Raw genomic sequence first — 18,624 nt, 5'->3', positions numbered from 1 at the left:
ACGAATTGGCTTTTATGCGAAAATTAAATTATAATTTTCGCTTTCAATAAATTTACCGGTATTCACCTAAAATACGAATAGTAGATGCATTTGAAGGGGCTTTGGGTAACATTTTTAGTCAATTCGCATGTTTTTGGTGAGGCGAGCGTGATCTATTAACATCTTAACTCAATTATGTTATTAGAGTACTCATGCAGGAATTTTCGTTGGCCCTACTAGTATATGTGGTGGCAATCGATGATTTGGGTTCATACAATTTTATCGGAAAATATACTTTCTAGGCTTCATAGCTCAAATAATCAAAGAATCCCAAGCAGATTTCTGTATATACACACACATATATATATATATACACACATATATAGTGGATAAATCAATCATTTAAATGCGAAACTTCTTTTCAACAAGAGACAAAGCCAAGCAGTTAACACTTGACGAAAAACTATAAGAAACTATTGGATTGGGTGCAATTGTTGTCTGCTACAAAGAAACAACTCGAAAGGGCAGTCAGAAAACAAAAGGTGAAGCATTTGTTCAAACTTTAATCGACARTGAAAACTATGTGCAAAAAGCAAACAATACGCAAAGCAAAAAATAAATATAAAAGAAGTCGATAATCGATGAGCCACATACACTACGGTTGCTCATCGATTACGAAGTTATAGCTCTCACGCTCCGTTCAATTGTCAACGAAAACAAAGTAACTGARCAAGAAAAAACACAAAGAAAAACGTTAAAYTCAGCTACAGCRAAAGCTATAATACCCTTCACAAGTACATTTGTTATAACATAAAAGGATTTGCAAGATATTTATCTTGATATTGATGGCTTGTCAAATTTAAAACTTTTTTATTCATAGACTTAAGTTCTTCGATGAGTCTGTATGGCCAAGATCGGCGGTCTACAAATTTGTAGATTCAGTGTGAGAAAATGATATTTGCAAAATTTAAGATCGATTTCTCAAAACTGAGACTTTAGTTCGCATATATATAGACGGACGCATGGACAGAAGGACACACAGGGGAAGATAGCTAAATCCACCCAGCTCGTCAAAATGGTTAYTTATATACATACTACAAGTTTATATACTTTATATGATCTTCGCCGCATTCTTTTGGGTCACAAATTCAACATACCCTGTTAAGGGTATAAAAAGCAACTGAAGTAAAAGCTAGAATGAAAGTTAAGCAAAGTAGMGAAAGAACTAAGGTTTAAGGCGCAATCCACTTAGAAGGGCAATTAACATAGTCACTTATATATTCATACATATATTTACACGTAATGTGACACATTATAGTGCTGCCAGCTTAGTGCACATAACCCATAGCTCTTTCTAAAATTTCAGTAGAATTTGCCGTTAATTTTTCCGAGTTTGCAAAACTCTAAATTAACATAAAATAATGATTCATAAAAAATATATATTTAAAAAAAATTTAATTTCTTGCTCAGCGGTTATTAGTCAGGCTTGTGGCCAGTGATGTCCCTCGGACGTTGGCTGAATTAGTGCGTTCGATTCGTCACTCTCTAACTGAAATAGGTCTGCGATGTAAAAATTTTTGTTAATGAGATATTTCTTTAACAACGAGTTGTTATTCTTTAGGATGCCTGCGCTTGACACGAATATAAACAGACTTTGCGGCCTCCCCAATCGATACCTTCTCTTGTATCATACCTGTCTCTTATACACATCTAGATGTGTCGATACCTGCTCCAGTGTATGAATCCATAGGGACCCCAGATGCTTACAGCGTAATGTTGCCAATGCGGAAAATGTGCACAAGAGATGTTCCAGTGTTTCCCTGGTGTCTTGCSCTAGACATTTYCCGCAGTTTTCTCGATCTGATAGCAACATGTAATATACTCATTCTGAAAACTAATTGATTTTATAGCATTTAAGAGTGTAGTCCGTAGACCGAGTTTCAGATTGCATGACTATATCGTCCAAATAATTATGCAAAATATAAGTTTGAAGCCGACTTCGAAAGCATATTTTTTAATCCTTGCATATAAAGTTTTGTGTATAAAAATAGACACAGTAGAAAACCCTATTTATATATGTATCAGTTAGTAATAATCAGCCAGACGAGCTGAGCCGATTTAGACACGTCCGTCCATCTGTTCCTCCGTCTTTATATATACGAACTAGCTGCTCAGTTAATGAATTATCTACGTAAAATTTCGCAGATGCCATTTTTTCTGAAATAACTGCTCATGTGTCGGAATTGCCAATATTGGATCACTATAACATATAGCTGTCATGCCACTTGAAGGATCAAAATCTTGTTCCTGTATGAAAAACTTTTAAATTTAACGAGATATCTTCTCAAATTTTGCAGAGATTATTCTTCAAAATAAAACTACAGTATTTGAAAATTTGTTTACATTGTACCACTTTATCATATAGCTTTCATTCTGAACAGCTGAAGAAAAAAAATTAATCTATGTATGAAAATTTCCTTATTAGTGATTAGTATTCTAGTTTCGTTCAAGCGAAGTTGACGTTTTATCCTGACTTAACAGCTTGTGAAGTCCAAGGCAGAACACCTTTATGGAAAAAGTTCTTATATTTATTTCTCCCGTTTTTCGAAACCCGCTTGAAATAATCCACTTCCATTTATGTTTGCCGCGATCTGGCACCATCTTGTCTCTATTGACTCTGGGAATTAAAGTCCTTAATAATGCTGCCACTTTAGTGTTTATAGTTGCTTACTTTTTACACCGTTTCACGGTGACTTCTTTTTTTTTTTKTTTYTTTCCTCAACTCATCGAAATTCTTGCGCCAGACTTAATTTTTATTTCGTCTTCAGCTTTATTTTTGTGCTTTTTTTGTTTGCATTGCAAGCTGCAGGCGCCCACCTCTCAACGCAGCGTCTTACGAAATATAAATATACCAAATAAAACGACAACACGGTTGATGGAACATATTGCTGTTATTGGCATTCGCTCACATCCCAAATGCCCAAATCGCAAAAGTTCGCTGCCTTCGCTGCGGCAAACAATGGAATCAACTTTTTCCCATATTTTCTTGCTATTCATGCATTTTCTCAAACTTGTTATTTACATTGCCTATGTTGCGAGTTCTTTCCCTTGGCTTGCTTATGCTACTCGTTCTCTATCTCTGTTGTCGCTTTTTGTTTTGAATAGTTGACGTTTTTGTTTTATTAAAATTAGTGCATAGTTTTTACATGCATACTTCTAGAGATTCTTTCCCTTTAGCTTTGCTGCAGTTTTTCTCCCTCTTTTGCATTATGGCTTCCGCACATGATCCGCCGTCGGCCCCGCACTTGGCTTCATTGACGCCGCTCTCTGTTGACATTGTGGAAAAGTCAATTTAAGTTTGTGCCATTAAGGCGTCAATGGAGGCGAGCGCGCACAAATTTCGGGAAGGTTTCGTTTTTTTTTTTTTTTTTTTTTTTTGCTTTTTACTTTAGGCAAGGGTCGAGCGCTGACAGCCAAACGCCAAGCGCACCCCATTGAATTCGCTGCCAACGCCAGTGGCTAAAATAAAGAATTTGCTAAGTTTGGCAGCCAGCAGCTCTGACGTCTAGCAGTAGAGAAACAGAGCAGCAGCAGAACAGAAGTCGCAAAAATTTACAGCAGCAACACAACACCAGACTAGCCGTAGCATAGTATTCTTATAGCTGTCCACAGCTAACGGATTAGTTCAGCTGTGGACAGTAACTTTCGTAGTCGCATCATTTATGTTGGTATGAACGTCTGTAACGGGTGTTTCAATAGTTGTATATTTTTTATTATCAAACGATAAATACTGGAGGACTGCCAGCGCTGCTCTGGTTCCTTGAAAAATTATTGGTTGTTTTAGAAGAAATTATTTTTATGTTCCGATGCACATATGTATATACCTACACTGTATTAGGGAATTTTCAGACAATTTTCAAGTTCAGAAAATATCTTCGTTGCTTCATAAAAGGATCTCTGACAATTCCGCATCTAAATTTAAATGAAATTGGAAACCAGCTTTAGGAATGCATAATACCTCGAAAGTTTTTAGTAAAAAATTAATTAAAATTCAGGACCGTAGAACAATTGTCGAGCTAACTAGTCAAGATAAAGCAATCAACGATCACAAGAACCTTGGAAGAAGATCATTATTTTGTGTCGCGATTTTCTTTGCAAGAAAGGTTTTTAAATTCAAATTTTGTATTTTTCACTTAAATATACCTAATACGCTGATATCTTATCGCTTAAGCGTTTTAGAACTTGGGATAATTTTCTAATCTTTTTTCCGCCTGAAAAGCTAGAAATATGAGTCTGAAGACATGTATTAAGATGGTTCAGGAATTACCTCCTACTTCTAAGATATTTGGTATCTCAACTTTATACCTCACTAAAACTTAATTTTGTCATAAAAAATAACTGAACACATGTATCACCATGTAAGTATGCTTTGAAGTAATCAACTTGCTGCCACGACGATTTTTTTTTTTTTATTTATTTTTTGTTTTTTTATTTTTTTAATTTTTTTTTTTTTTTTTTTTTTTTTTTTTTTGTGGCTTTTAAATAATTTGCAAGAAGTGTAAAGGGAATAGTTGAGATTATTTTCTTTACGAATTGCTGCCGGCTTCGATCGCTCAACGTCCACAACATCGTCAGCAGATTATCAAAAGCAGATTTGTTTATATAAATTTGAACAAAAATGTGTATGTCTATTTTCCAATCATTCACCATCAATCGGTTCGTAAGCCTTCACCCAGCACGCTATGCGCTGCGCCCACTATTTACTCTGTATAAATCTCAAATTCATTGCGACTTTGATTTTGCCAAACAGCGTAGAAATGCAATTAAATTATGCTTAGCTTCACGGAATTCGCTGTCTTTGTCTTTCATTTGCCATTTATTTATTTACCATGTATATTCGTATATATGTATTTTTCCTTTACTCTTTCAACTAGTTTTTATTTGCTTTAAAAAGCATTTATCCATTGCATTGAACTGTATTTGTGCTTTGTGTCATTGCAGGAAGCGGAAAATGCCATTACCGCCATGAATGGTCAGTGGTTGGGGTCTCGTTCGATACGCACGAATTGGGCCACAAGAAAACCGCCGGCGACAAAATTGGATGGTAAGTAAATCAGCGTAATTCCAATGAGAGGAAAACGTGTTTGCGCTGCGAGACAAAAACGAAATAGTAAAATGACATAAATACAAGGGGCACCAAATAAGTTTTGGAAATTGTTGCATGAGAAACTCGTTACTTTAAAAAAATACGGTTAAGAAACACAACATACTCTTCTCCCAAAAATTTCTGCTGTGATGTTTTCACATAAATTATTCTTGTCTGTTCTCTTGGAAGCATCAAGCGGTCATTTCTTGATTATGTCGACGACATTGAACAGTACGCTAACGAGACATAGTGGAGCCGTTTATATCTTTAGCGTGTCTCCCCCAGCGAATGACCCATTTGGAGTTAAATGACCTTCGATAGGAAACAAAGAAGTCGGGTTTCCTCGAGAATCTAGAGTATCCCTTGCACGTTTCCTGGATCGTTCCGTTAGATGACCACCAACCTGAATCTTAACACCCAAGCGGAGAATAGACAACCGTGGATTTCTTGCATATTTGCGTTTGCAAAAGCTCTACATAAAGTCGGGATCTGACTAGTTGACATGATAGAGTGAATTTTACTTCGAAATGTTTCCGCATTTAACATATCAGAAAAACCTCAGATCTGAAGAAAATAATGTCTGGAAAGAAATCGTTAAAACTGATGCCTAATTTGAATGACGGGAACAAATTGTTTTAGTAAAGGAGTAGAAAGTAGTTGATAAGAGCACTGCTTTCTAAACATTAGAGACTGCTCGGATCTACCGTTAAATGACGTCAAAGATACGGCCTACAAATGAAATATGTTATAAATATGCGAGAACTCCTTAAACTCTATGAGATTCTATTAAGTTCAATAGTAATAATTAAGCTAAACTATTTGTTTATGCCATCAATTAAGTAACAGTTCCAAAAACTTTTTAGCGCCCCTCGTAATTTATAATTATATTACATTAACTTAAACCGTAAAACTCTTCTCTTTTTATTCCACACCTTTGCGAACGCTTTCAATTTTTTGTTTTAATATGTTGTGCTAATCTACTTTGCTTTTTCCATTAGTTAATGCCAAACCTTTAACCTTCGATGAGGTGTACAACCAAAGCAGCCCCACTAATTGCACCGTCTATTGTGGTGGCATCAATGGCGCATTGTCCGGCTTTCTAAACGAGGATATTTTGCAGAAAACTTTCTCTCCCTATGGCACAATTCAGGAGATAAGGGTGTTCAAGGACAAAGGATATGCATTTGTACGGTGAGTTTCCATTGAAAAAAGTAAAAATCAAACAAAAAGTAAAATATGACATAATGTTAAAGTTTCGCAGTTTCGCAAAAAGTGCAAATGTGTGCTTAAACACGCACGTGCATTTAAGTACTGGCTTGTTAGTGTGTGAGAGCACTTAAATTTTACACTCGATATTCATGCAAAAAGAATTGGTGTTTAAAAACCTTTGGAATGATATTTAAAGACATTTTCAGCTTAAGAATTATACAAATAAATATATACATGTATGGTAGTTAGTTATATTTTTAACAAATTATTGCTTGAAGCAACATCGACCCTGGAATATTTCAAAACTTAAATTTGTTCAACTGTGTTAGCGATCATATTTTTCTTATAATCAATAATTTTGTTTGAGAATTAGTATCGTTCTTATAGCCACTTTCACGAAATGAGATTAGCCGATTTTAACCAGCTCCTCTCGATTCGAATTATTCAACATCAAAATCATTCCGCTCCCAACCAAGTTTCCGGAGCTTCTGGTGAGTCAATATCATATCCGTGGTCTGAAGACGGAGCACAGTTCTTCTCGTATTTGTCAAGGCTATAGGCATCTTCGTTTTCTATATATATTCCAATATTGGCCACTTATTTACAAAAATCCCGTGTTATGCGATGAAAATTCGATGGTTGCACCGAAGCTAGAATATCCTTCACAAATACAAAACATTACTTACACGAACTTACTTCGTTATCCGGGCCATAGTGATTCGAACTGAATAATTTCTTCAGAGATTACACCATTACCTCAAAACCTATTTATGAGATGAAAATTTCGAATCAGTATCTCAAAAACTGTGGTACTAGTGGAAAATGAGATAGTAAACCCGATTCCCCAACCGACGACGATGGAGCAAATGTTCCATTGCCCGACCATGAAGAAGTTCGCATAGCAGGTATCCATCTGAAGAAGTATCCATCTGATATCAATATCATCGGCCTCAACACCTGCGCCGTTAGTTCTTCTTTCTCCAGACTGGACAAGGAAGCAAAGCAAATTGGTATGGCAGTGAACGAGTGCAAGACGAAATATCTCTTGTCATCAAACAAACAGTCGTCGTACTCGCGACTCACGTCACTGTTGACAGTCATAAAATTGAAGTCGTAGATAATTTCGTCTATCTTGGAACCAGCGTAAACATCACCAACAATGTCAGCCTGGAAATCCAAAGTAGGATAACTCTTGCCAACAGGGGCTACTTCGGACTGGGTGGGCAATTAAGAAGCAAAGTCCTCTCTCGACAAACAAAAACCAAACTCTATAAGTCACTCATAATTCCAGTCCTGCTATATGGTGCAGAGGCTTGGACGATGACAACAACTGATGAGTCGACGTTGCGAGTTTTCGAGAGAAAGTTCTGCGAAAGATTTATGGTCCTTCGCTCGTTGGCCACGGCGAATATCGCATTCGGTGGAACGATGAGCTGTTCGAGATATACGACGACATTGTTATAGTTCATCGAATTTAAAGACAACGGCAAGGCTCGCAAGGTCATGTCGTCCGAATGCACTGAAACACTGCGGCTCTGAAAGTATTCGACGCATTACTCGCCGGGAGAAGCAGAGGAAAGAGAAGTCCTCCCACTCTGTTGGAAAGGACACCTGGATAATGACCCGGCTACACTAAGAATTTCCATTTGGCGCTACGTTGCGAAAGATGAAATGGCTAGCGCGCTGTTTTAACTTTTCTAAAACCGTGTAAGCGGTATCTACGCCAGTAAAGAAGAAGTTGAGGCCAAAATTGAAACCTTCTTTTTGACTTGCTGTTCCCCATGTCAATTTCTAGTAGCGATTTCATCAAAGTAGTGTAATGAGCCATAAAACGGTTGAAACTCATTTCTACAACAAATTTTTGTGGCATTATAACATGGAGTTGGGTTACGACAAGGTGACCAAAAAATTTGATTTCGGAGACAAGGACTCCAATATCAATAAAAATTACAGCAATATAGTTTTAGAAGTGACCACATATTCTTCGACCCAAACATTTTTACTGAACTAACAACAAAGCAGTGTTTGACAAAGTTCAGTGATTGCGAATTCATGTTAGTCAGCAGTGAATGAATGACGATTGTGTCATTAGCTTCGAGCAATCTACCGTAAGTCAGATGTCGCCTGCGCATGTTAAATCGCTTGCTCTGGTCATTTTGCGTGTTGCTCTTAAAAATGCTGTATTTGCTCTAAGAGATGTTTTTTCGAAGCCAAACGAAGCTAAATGAGCTATAGCGTGAGTATGCCTGGTCTATACTAACACGCCAGATACGAATGTCCTATGGAAGCGAAAAAAATACATTTTTAGAAATTTTGAAATTATGCATTTACCTTAACGGTATTGTTGAATTAAGTTTTGTTTTGGTACGTATATTACGGTGTTTCTCATCGAACAAAAATTATTGTATTAAAAATTACAAACAGATGACACCCGGTATCTTCTTGACATTATTACGGCAAAGTCCGAAAAAATCTTTAAAATCGATTCAGGTTTTACATGTTAAGCAGTTTTATTGTTCCTCGTAGCAGAAACTACAGAAATCTCATCTATATCTAAGTAAATGTTTAAGATCTTTTAAGAAATCCTTAATAGAAGTGATCACTGATTCTAAATAAGTTCAGCTGATTCTATATGACACGACTATACTTTCCTCCCTTCCTATCGCGCTTTTTAAAGTTAGGTCCAATAGTTTTTCCCCCCTTTGCATCCCTCAAACAACATTATCGGAAACTTATTTATTGTTGTATTCCTAGATTAGCTGCCAGTGTGCGCGTGCCCCTTTACAGCATTGTGTTGTTATTGTTTTACAGTTTGAGTTCATATTCACCCCACTTACAGTTAGCTGTATGGCGCAGTGTATTCACTTGTATGTGTGTGTTGTTGTAGTCATTTTATTGTTAAGTCAGTTGTTGCAGCTTGTTGTATTGTTTTTAGCTTTTTTCCGAATTTTATTTTCCCCATTGTTTGTTGGTGTTGTTCGACTATTGTGTTGCATTGTCTTGCTGTGTTTGCCGACATAATGAGCTTGGAGACTTCAAATACCGAGGGCGCTAGCTGCTGTTGTAGCTACCGAAGCCGTTGGTAATGCTTTTGATTTTACTACAGCAATGCTTGCAACAGCTTTACAGCAGCAACATATGTATGGTGTGTCCAGTGGTGAGTTAATACAAATCTATGTGGCACAATAAGGGACTAATTCAATTTGGAACAGTACTGGTCCATAATATAAACTTTTAGTTACATACATATTAAAATATAAGTTTTAGTAAGTTTTTCCCTGAAGAGCCAAAAATTAGTAAGAAGAGAAAGATTTTGGGTCTTTAAAGCTATCAATATTTGGTAGATTCCCGAAATCTTATAATTTCCCAAGAACCAGTCCAACCAGTGCACTTCAATAATCATCTATATCTACACATATTCAAGTATACGTATGCATGTACGTGTTGAAGGATATGTGCAGCTGTCATGTTGACACAAAAGGCCGCATTGCACCGTTGCACTGATGCACTGAGATTGAGCGAGTCACGAATCCCTTGGCCGATTGCACAACTTTCACGCTTTGTTCGCTCTGCTAACTGCTAATACCGTGAACACTTCAACGTTGTTGTTGTTGTTATTTTCAGTGTTGTCCTCCTTATGTAAGTGGGGAAAATGAAAGCTATTAATATGCAGAAAGAAGTGTATCCCGCATGCATATCGACTTTAAATAAGTGGCATCTAAAAAGCAATCTAGTAAATTACGAGCAATTTTTTCTCCAGTCTTTTGAGTTTGAGATTTAATTCCCAGAACTTTTATAGTTAATGCTGCTGTTACTTCAGTTACTTAAGTTTAATTTCGTGTAGGTTTCATTTAATGGAAAGTTTTTGATTTTTTGCGTATTTTCTGAGTTCATAATATTTTCGTTATATTACTGTGATAAAATTGAAAGTTGACTTTTAACATTATACTTTGAGTGTTTTTCGAATCCGTAAATTTTTTTTTTGTTAGTGACATCTATGCTGAATTTCACATCAAAATATATTATTTATTAGTATTTGAGATACGCGTCGTTTTGTGAAGCTTTAAAAGTGAATTCTTCGATACTTACTATGTCTGAATGTGTTGAACAAAGAAATGCGATAATGCACCATCTCATACTGCATTTGTTATCCGTGATCATTTCTCGAGATTATGAACTAATATCGTTCCGAAACCAACGCATTCGCCTGATTTACCTTCGTGTAACTTCTGGCTATTCAACAAATGACCACTCCTTGGATGCCGTTTTGACCCAATAGAGGATATGAAAAATTGAAGAGGGCTCTGATTGCCATCACGACGGAGGATTTTTTCAAGTGCTATAATGACTCGAAAATTCATAGGCATAAGTGTATTACAGCGGGAAGGGAATACTTTGAAGGAAATAAAATGGACAAAATTCATCTTCTAATTTCATCACAGTAGTATATATCACGATAAAAATTTCGTGACCTTAAAATATGATGATTAAAATGAATATTATATTAAAAACCGACAAAAGTTAGCTATTTTTCTTTAAATGCTTGGACTTGAAACAAAATGAAGCTCTAAATTATTTTAAGAATACTCTTCTAATATAATACTATGATCAAAGTACTATACTACTTTTTTCATAATTTTAAAATTCTCAATTTATTATTCAAAATCTATGTCGTGACACTCAAACTCTCACAAGGAATTTGACGTGCACCACACCTCGATAATCGGAGAAAACTCTCAAGTTACACTTGAATTTTGACCAGATTTGACATGATTTTTTGGCTTCGCCTAACCTCTGCTTCGATATTTGGCGGATAAATCATTTGTTTCCGCGTCGCAAGCATAGATTTAAGCCTCGTCGCCGGAAATAATACGTTTCACGTCATCCTGATAGTCGAAAAGCATTGTGTCACAGACGTTAACGTTATGCTGTTCTTCGAAAGAATTGCGTGATTGCCTTAGACCCTTCCCATATTTCAACGATGGCAATAAAATCTCGGCTATTAATCGTCGATTGTCAAGTACCAATAACTTTATTTTATTGATGTGTTGATCATCATCTGATGTTGATGGCCATCCTGGACGTGATTCACTTTATGCACTTCATGTAATTCAAAAAAAAAAAGCGTATACTAATTGCTAATGATGATTTTGGTTTGACATTTAACACAAAAGTCACTTACAGTCATGCCAACATAGAAAAGAAATTATTGGATGGTTTTCAAGTGAAATTTAAACTAAAAAATCTTATTCTTTTTTGCTGAGAGTAACACATATGGATGTAAGAAATATATTGTCTTACTCAACCTTGCGTAGAAAATTTCTTCATTATAACTTATCATTGGACTTTCAAAAATAGATTTGTTAGCTTGACCACGATTAAATTACATAATGTGCGATAGCAGAAACTTTTATTAAACTTGCCTTAAAAAAGTATTGAATATCGTATCGTATATATTTAAGAATATCGGATTAGATGAATTTTTTTTACCTTTTCTGAGAGGCATATGCCCCTTTTATTTGATATAACTAGCGATAAGTGTTTGCCTTTTTAAATTTTATAGCCCTTTTAGTTGATTAATCATAAATAATTACTTCAAAAGACACAAATACAATACCAATCCTCAAATTGTATCATTATATATTTCCTTTTCATTATCCTATATGTATATAGTGTACTATAAAATTCCAATATACTATGTACTGCATTGAATAAAAATTTTACTTCAATAAACCTAAAACATACTCTTCAACCAAGGAAAGTACAAGTATTTTTATTGCCTTAAATCAAATGACAAGTCTTAAAAATAATCATCTTAATATATTTCTTTTAAATACGTCATAAATAATTCGTTGCAGTTTCTCCACCAAAGAGGCCGCCACCCATGCCATTGTCGGCGTACACAATACCGAAATCAATCAACAGCCAGTAAAGTGTGCGTGGGGCAAAGAGAGCGGCGACCCCAATCACATGTCGGCCATCGCCGGGCAAGCACTAAGCCCCGGCTTCCCATTCGGCACAGCAGCAGCGGCGGCAGCGGCAGCCGCATATGGGCAACAAGTGGCCGGCTATTGGTATCCACCAGCACCGACATATCCCACAGCTGCGCCCACGCCCGCCAACGCCCTACAACCGGGACAATTTTTGCAAGGCATGCAAGGATTTACAACCTACGGACAATTTGCTGGCTACCAACAAGGATATATGGGGTAAAGATAGACATTTTTATAACTGAGTGTAGTTAAATTGATATCGTTAAGGCGCATATGCAGTGAATGGTTTACGGTAGAGAAAGTATAAAAATATGGATGTTTACAGTGTATTAGGGAGGTTCTTAAATGTAAAAAAAATATATTTTGAAAGGATACTTTGAAATTTAAACTCAACAGCGAAACTATTATAGAGCATTAGGGCGAGTATAATAAAAAAAAAAGATATTTTTGTGTATTTTTAAGAAACTCCCTAATACATAAGTAAACTGTATACGGACAGAGAAGATTGTGCAAAATAATAAATTCCCCAGAAGCGTGTATTAGCTCAAATATTTTCTGAATAAAAGCTATTATTAAAAAATAACTATGTATAGTATATGCATAAATAAATAAAAAAAAATTTACATAAAAACTTTCTTTTTAAATAATTTTTATTCCGCTCTCTTCATCCACAAATCTAGCATGGGCGTGCAAATTCCCGGCACTTGGCAAAGTGTGCCACCACAAGCGCCGTTAGCGGGCGCCACCGCTCCACAAATTGCACAAAGCGTCGGCAGCGGTCTGCCACAAGCCACCGGCGTTGTCGCCTATCCCATGCAACAGTTTCAGGTTAGTCCACAGGTGAGTCCACACACATGAACACACGCATATTTAAATACAAAAAAAAAATCTACACAAAAGTCATAGAAACGATTTAGAATGCTATAAAAACAACAAGCTGCCATCGAAACGTTTTTCCGCCTTTCTGCTTTACCGGTTGAACCTCGCATATACATATGTATTTCATACGAGCTTGTGTGCCACAAAACTCAGCAACGCCGACCACTTATCACAGCAGCACTGGCTGCTGACATATTGAACTAGTGAACTCTTTAGTGCAGTGTACGCCTTGCTGCCTCCCACTGCACTCTTAGTACAGAACTAACTGCAAATCCAACGTACATGCACACTTGTGGCAAGCCAGGAGTTGTGCAACATATTATGCGACAAGAGCGATTCAATGCTTACGCTTACAATTCGATTTCAATGCGTTCTTTGTGCGAATGATATTGCCACAAATCGCACAGTAACCAACAATAACGGTACATTTACTGGCATTCACTTAGAAATACCTGTAGACATGGCATTAAGGTTTGAGTGCAGAACTTAACTTTTTTACAGCCGGTTGATCGCACGTTGACATTGCTGGCCTAAATGGCCTCACCCCAATGGCACTCAATGTTTGATACTCAGTTGTGTTGACAACAAAGAAAGTTCAAATATTAAATATTGAAACATTTGGTGACAAACAGTTTTTTTTTTTTTTTGTAATTCATGTTATTCATTTATCAAAAAAAAAAAAAAAATTTAAAAAACCATGGAACATAAGGTATCTGGAAGTCTTAGATAAAAGGCATAAGTTCGAATAGTCTTTCTTTCAGTATCTGAGCAATTCAGATACGAAACATCACGAAGATTTACTACAATCGTACCATTCACCAGAGAGGGATTCCAAATTCCAAACAAAAAAGCTGAAAAAAAAATTCGATGAAGTGATAAATTGATGATTTAGCGAAATTTTCAAGCTCCACTTGACGGTGTTTGAGCCATAAGCTCTACTAGAATGAACTCAATTATAATAGATGGCTTCAGTAATCTGTATCTCGTTTTGTATAATAGCGTACGGGCTACTCTTTATATCGTTGGAAAACCAAATATTTGCACTAAAGCCACTTCTTAGACAGTTTCGTGACTGCTTGATGCATTATTGCTCAATGCTGGTCGAATCAAGTCGAAAAGGTTTTTCTAAATATTTGCTCCGGTTGGCAGGGTACTATTAGTTATAAGCTGCTTTCTTAAAGCCATACTTGTCAAAAAATGAAGTTTCTGAAAGAAGCAATTGCCTAGAAGCAGTTTGGCCTCAGGAGATTAATTGTGTACCATGCATAGTGGCTAGAAGTTCCGGGAAGCAGGTTCATATGTCTCCATCCTTTAAATTTGGATCTAGCACTGATGACTGCACCTTTCAACCTGTCTTTTGCGAATGATTTTGATGGTGGAAAGTTCGCTTCCAGAGAAGGTTGTGAAGATTGTGTTTCCACCAATAGAAAGGGGGGTTTTATGATAGTGCCACTATCAAGCGTAAGTGTAGGTCTTTGCTCTCATCTGCTTCCACCAATGGAAAGTGTATCAAACAACTTCAAATCTGGAGTGCTTTCATTAATTCCGACGACATGACTTAGCCAGTCTAGCACTTGTCTTTTTATTTGCTGAACTTTATCAATATCATCGTATAACTCGTACTGCTAATGCTATATATAACGGTACTGTTAAAAAAATACTAAAACAGCGGGCTTTATAAACACGTAGGTATAAAAATCGGTTCCTAACCGATTTCAACCAAATTTAGTACATGACATTCTTTTGATGTTCCTATGTAATAGAGCAAAATTGACGAAATCGCACTATACCCACGCCTTTGTTTTCAAATAAACAAATTTTATTCTGTTTAACTCTTCACTTTCCAGGGTGCAAATCAAGAGCAATTAATATAACGGTACAAAACTTTGCATGAATAATGCCTTTAAAGTATACCATTAAAAATTGCTCAAATCCAAATAAAACTGTTCAAGCCTCTAGGTACTGAATATTTGGACCCAAGTAACTTTAGTTAACTTTCTACCGCAAATATCAGCCTAGGTATGAGCTACATAGTTGAGGTTCAAGGATAATCCTTTCTGGAAAACAATATGTCTATACGTCGAAAATGTTTTGAATTGGGTCAATAATTCCTGGCAAAAATTGATAAAATCGGGTGGATAGTAAAATAGAAACTTAATATAAAGGTTCGCCGCAACTTTTCGTTGCTGATTCTTGCTTGATTCTGGCAGGTTTCTAGAGTAAAAAATGTTCAGTTGTACCCGAATTTAGGTCCTCTATACTTGTTAATATGATTCTTTATTCGAAATATAATAGAAGTATATGTGTATATCAATCCTTTATAAACACAAAGGCTGAAGAAGAAATTCGGCTTACAAAAGTGAAGACCTTTTTAAGCAACTTTACAATTATGATTTCTTGTCGTCTTTTCATATATTATAGAAACGAAAAATATTTATTATAAAATGTTTAAAAATCAAATATAAGTAAATATGTACAAAGGGTAAACTGTTTTGCTAAAATCAGGTGCATGGTGAGAAGTAGGCTTTTTTAACATTAATTTCGCAATATGAACTATTTTCTTATTATTGTCCATTGTAATAGCAAATGATTGTTTTCAGCGGAACCTTAATTATTTTATGATTCTCTAATGTCTCTTGAGCATAATGAGTAATGGTAGGCCGAAATTTTCTGCCATCTTTTTATGGCTATATTTTTATTTAAAGTAATATGCTCTGAAGGTGATTATACAAAGATTATTTAAGTAAAATTCGGTTAATAAATACAAGTTTTTAAATACGATTCAATTTAGCAGCGCCTTCACGTGCTATTTTCATTGTAGTTATATTGCCGTATGCACTAATGGATTTGCAATGATAAATATCTTTTATATCAAATTAATTAAACAAGGAATTAGCTCACCTTAAGTACTTTCCAGCAGGGCTGCCAAATTCAACCTTCAAATTCATGAATCTACACATATATGTACATATGTAGTACTTTGCCAAGCCTCCTAAAACCACACCATTGCTACCAACCTCCATTTTCTCGCGCAATCGTTCATTCATTTGTTCGGTATTTGCAATTGAAAGGCGATCAGGCGAGAAGCCGATTTAGCGCCTACACGCCTTTGAGACACATGTACGCCTGCATGCATGTATGTATGTAAAACTCGCTTCATTTTGCACATTTCAGTTTTGTTGTTGCTGCACAAAGAACCTGCCGCTCTCTTGTTGTTGGTAGATAAGAGAATTCAGTTAGCATTGTTGTTGTTTATTTCACTATTCACTTTCACCTTGCTTTTGATGCAATTATTTTCTGTGGTTTCTTTTGTGACACAACACTAGGGGTAGTCTGTTTCTGTGCGAAGTTACAAAGCAAAAAGCAGACAACATGTTGCATCGTTTCGGAATTTCATATCAAATAGCGTTTTGGGTTTTCAACAGTTTTTTAACTTAAGAGAAGGTCCTCTGTGTTTTAAAAAAATGTCTCCGAAGTGGTCGCGAGGTTCTTGTAGCCTCACAGATATCTAGTGATTCCAATATCAAATTGCTGCGACAGCCCAAACTGGAAATTTCTTTAATGTTATACAACTCCCTTATTGCTCCTTTTTTACTAACGAGAAAAGTTATTAGCACGGTTATCAATAATAGCTGATTTGTGCAAGGTTGAAGGCGGTTCTTCGATATCTGTATTTTTATAAGGTTTATTTAATATTGACATCACAAGGAACATGTTTGTAATTGCCAGTATGTAATATCCTGAATCATTTTAGCAACAAAAATGCTCTGAACCTAACACTCTACATTCGTGCTCAGACTGTTTTGAAAGTAATGTAATGTTTCAAAAGCAAAATTTGCAATAGCACCATCAAAGATTTAAAAAATTCTAACACTTCCTAATGTGCATACAAGTCCACACTTATATGTAGACGTACATTACTAGTTTCGTACAAAAGCCGAGCAGAGACAACGAAAGTGGTTGCTTAACAACAGCGCGTCACATTGATGTCTTTATTGAGCAGTGAAGACAAAAGGCACAAAAAGCAGTCGGCTATTAAATTCAGTTAGAAAGCAATGGTACGATCGCACACTTATTTCATTTTCGAAGAAATTGAAAAAGATCGAATTTAAGATATTAAATAGGAAAAAGAGATCTTTCACAGATGCTTTTATCATAATTTTTATCGATCAGTTTGTATGACAGCGATATCCTATACTGGTATGATATTGGCAGAACCGACAAATGAGCAGTATCTTCGGGAAGGTGTGGCAAATTCCAAATCATAGTTTCAAAACTAAAGAACTGAAATATATTCAGATTGGGAGAAAGACAAACCTGACTCTAATCGCTTATATATGATATATAATGTTTGTCACGAACGCTAAAAGGGTCTCCGAAATTACCTACTGGGTGTTACAAATTTCGTATCAAAAATTATATTGTATGTCCTATTCAGGGTATACAAATAGTATTCAAAATGTTTATAATTACATATAATTCTTAAATAACCGAAATATTTATTTGTTGTGATAATAAATAAACCAGCAGTTTGGCCATGGCTTAGAAATGATCATCACTTGTTGCTCATAACAATTCGCTTTTGCTTATTACCTGAGGTCTTACAGCTTTCCAAATTGTAGACAATAAAAAACCGCTAAAAGTACAAATAATACACAAAACAAATAATATAAAATATCCAGATCGAAGCAAACAAAAAAAAAAAAAGAAACACGCTATAAGAACTCCTTTGAAACATGTCGCCCTTGGCGTATACGTAACATTTGAATACGATATTTGCTCAATTTTTCTCTGTCTCTCTCTTTCCATAAAACTGCAGCTTGCTGAAGACGAATGGCTCGCACCGAGCCTGCTAGTGTAGCTGCCATGATGGCCCGCATTTGCAACAACAAATGGAGCAACAAATGCTGCCAACGCTGCAGCAACAACAACAACTTTATGTGCCTGCACCAAAGTCACTGTGGCACCGCCCATACAGGCGCCGCTGCCAACAGCTATTGCACCGATAGCGGCAACCGCGACAACAACAACAAATGCAGCGGGTACCGCTATATTGGCGGTGCAGCCGCAAAATGCAGTGCAACAACAACACCTAACGCATTACCAGCAATGCGGTGTGCAGCAGCAGCAGCACCAGCACCAACAGCCGGCGCAGCAGCAGCAGCAGTATCACATGCAGCAACACCAACAACAACAGCAGCCACACAGTCAACACCAGTTGCAGCAGCAGCACCAACAACAACAATATTGGACATTTCAGCAGGTAACAAACAACGATTACTCCCCGCAGCATCAACAGACAGCACAACAGCAACAAACACATTTAATTGACTTGTATAAGGAATGAAGCCACAATATAAATAGGATATTTACAGTTAAAGTGCAAAACAGTTACAACAAAGTAAAATTTGGAGTTTT

The 18,624-nt window shown here is 36.3% G+C and overlaps 1 protein-coding gene across 1 annotated transcript in view; it reads left to right on the top strand.

Moving 5' to 3' along the window:
• LOC108966482 (nucleolysin TIA-1-like) overlaps nucleotides 1-18,288 on the top strand; it is a 58,064-nt gene extending 39,776 nt beyond the window's left edge. The window contains exons 2-6 of the mRNA XM_018929412.1: nucleotides 4,981-5,083; nucleotides 6,124-6,316; nucleotides 12,193-12,543; nucleotides 13,008-13,167; nucleotides 18,026-18,288. Of these exons, the coding sequence (XP_018784957.1) occupies nucleotides 5,005-5,083; nucleotides 6,124-6,316; nucleotides 12,193-12,543; nucleotides 13,008-13,167; nucleotides 18,026-18,067 (825 nt within the window). The 5' untranslated portion in view covers nucleotides 4,981-5,004 and the 3' untranslated portion in view covers nucleotides 18,068-18,288. The remainder of the gene's footprint in view (nucleotides 1-4,980; nucleotides 5,084-6,123; nucleotides 6,317-12,192; nucleotides 12,544-13,007; nucleotides 13,168-18,025) is intronic.
• The last annotated feature ends 336 nt before the right edge of the window (nucleotides 18,289-18,624 follow it).

Source organism: Bactrocera latifrons, unplaced genomic scaffold, assembly GCF_001853355.1.
Source record: "Bactrocera latifrons isolate USDA-ARS-PBARC rearing strain unplaced genomic scaffold, ASM185335v1 scaffold_161, whole genome shotgun sequence".
Taxonomy (NCBI): domain Eukaryota; kingdom Metazoa; phylum Arthropoda; class Insecta; order Diptera; family Tephritidae; genus Bactrocera; species Bactrocera latifrons.
This window is presented reverse-complemented; position numbering and strand designations above follow the sequence as displayed.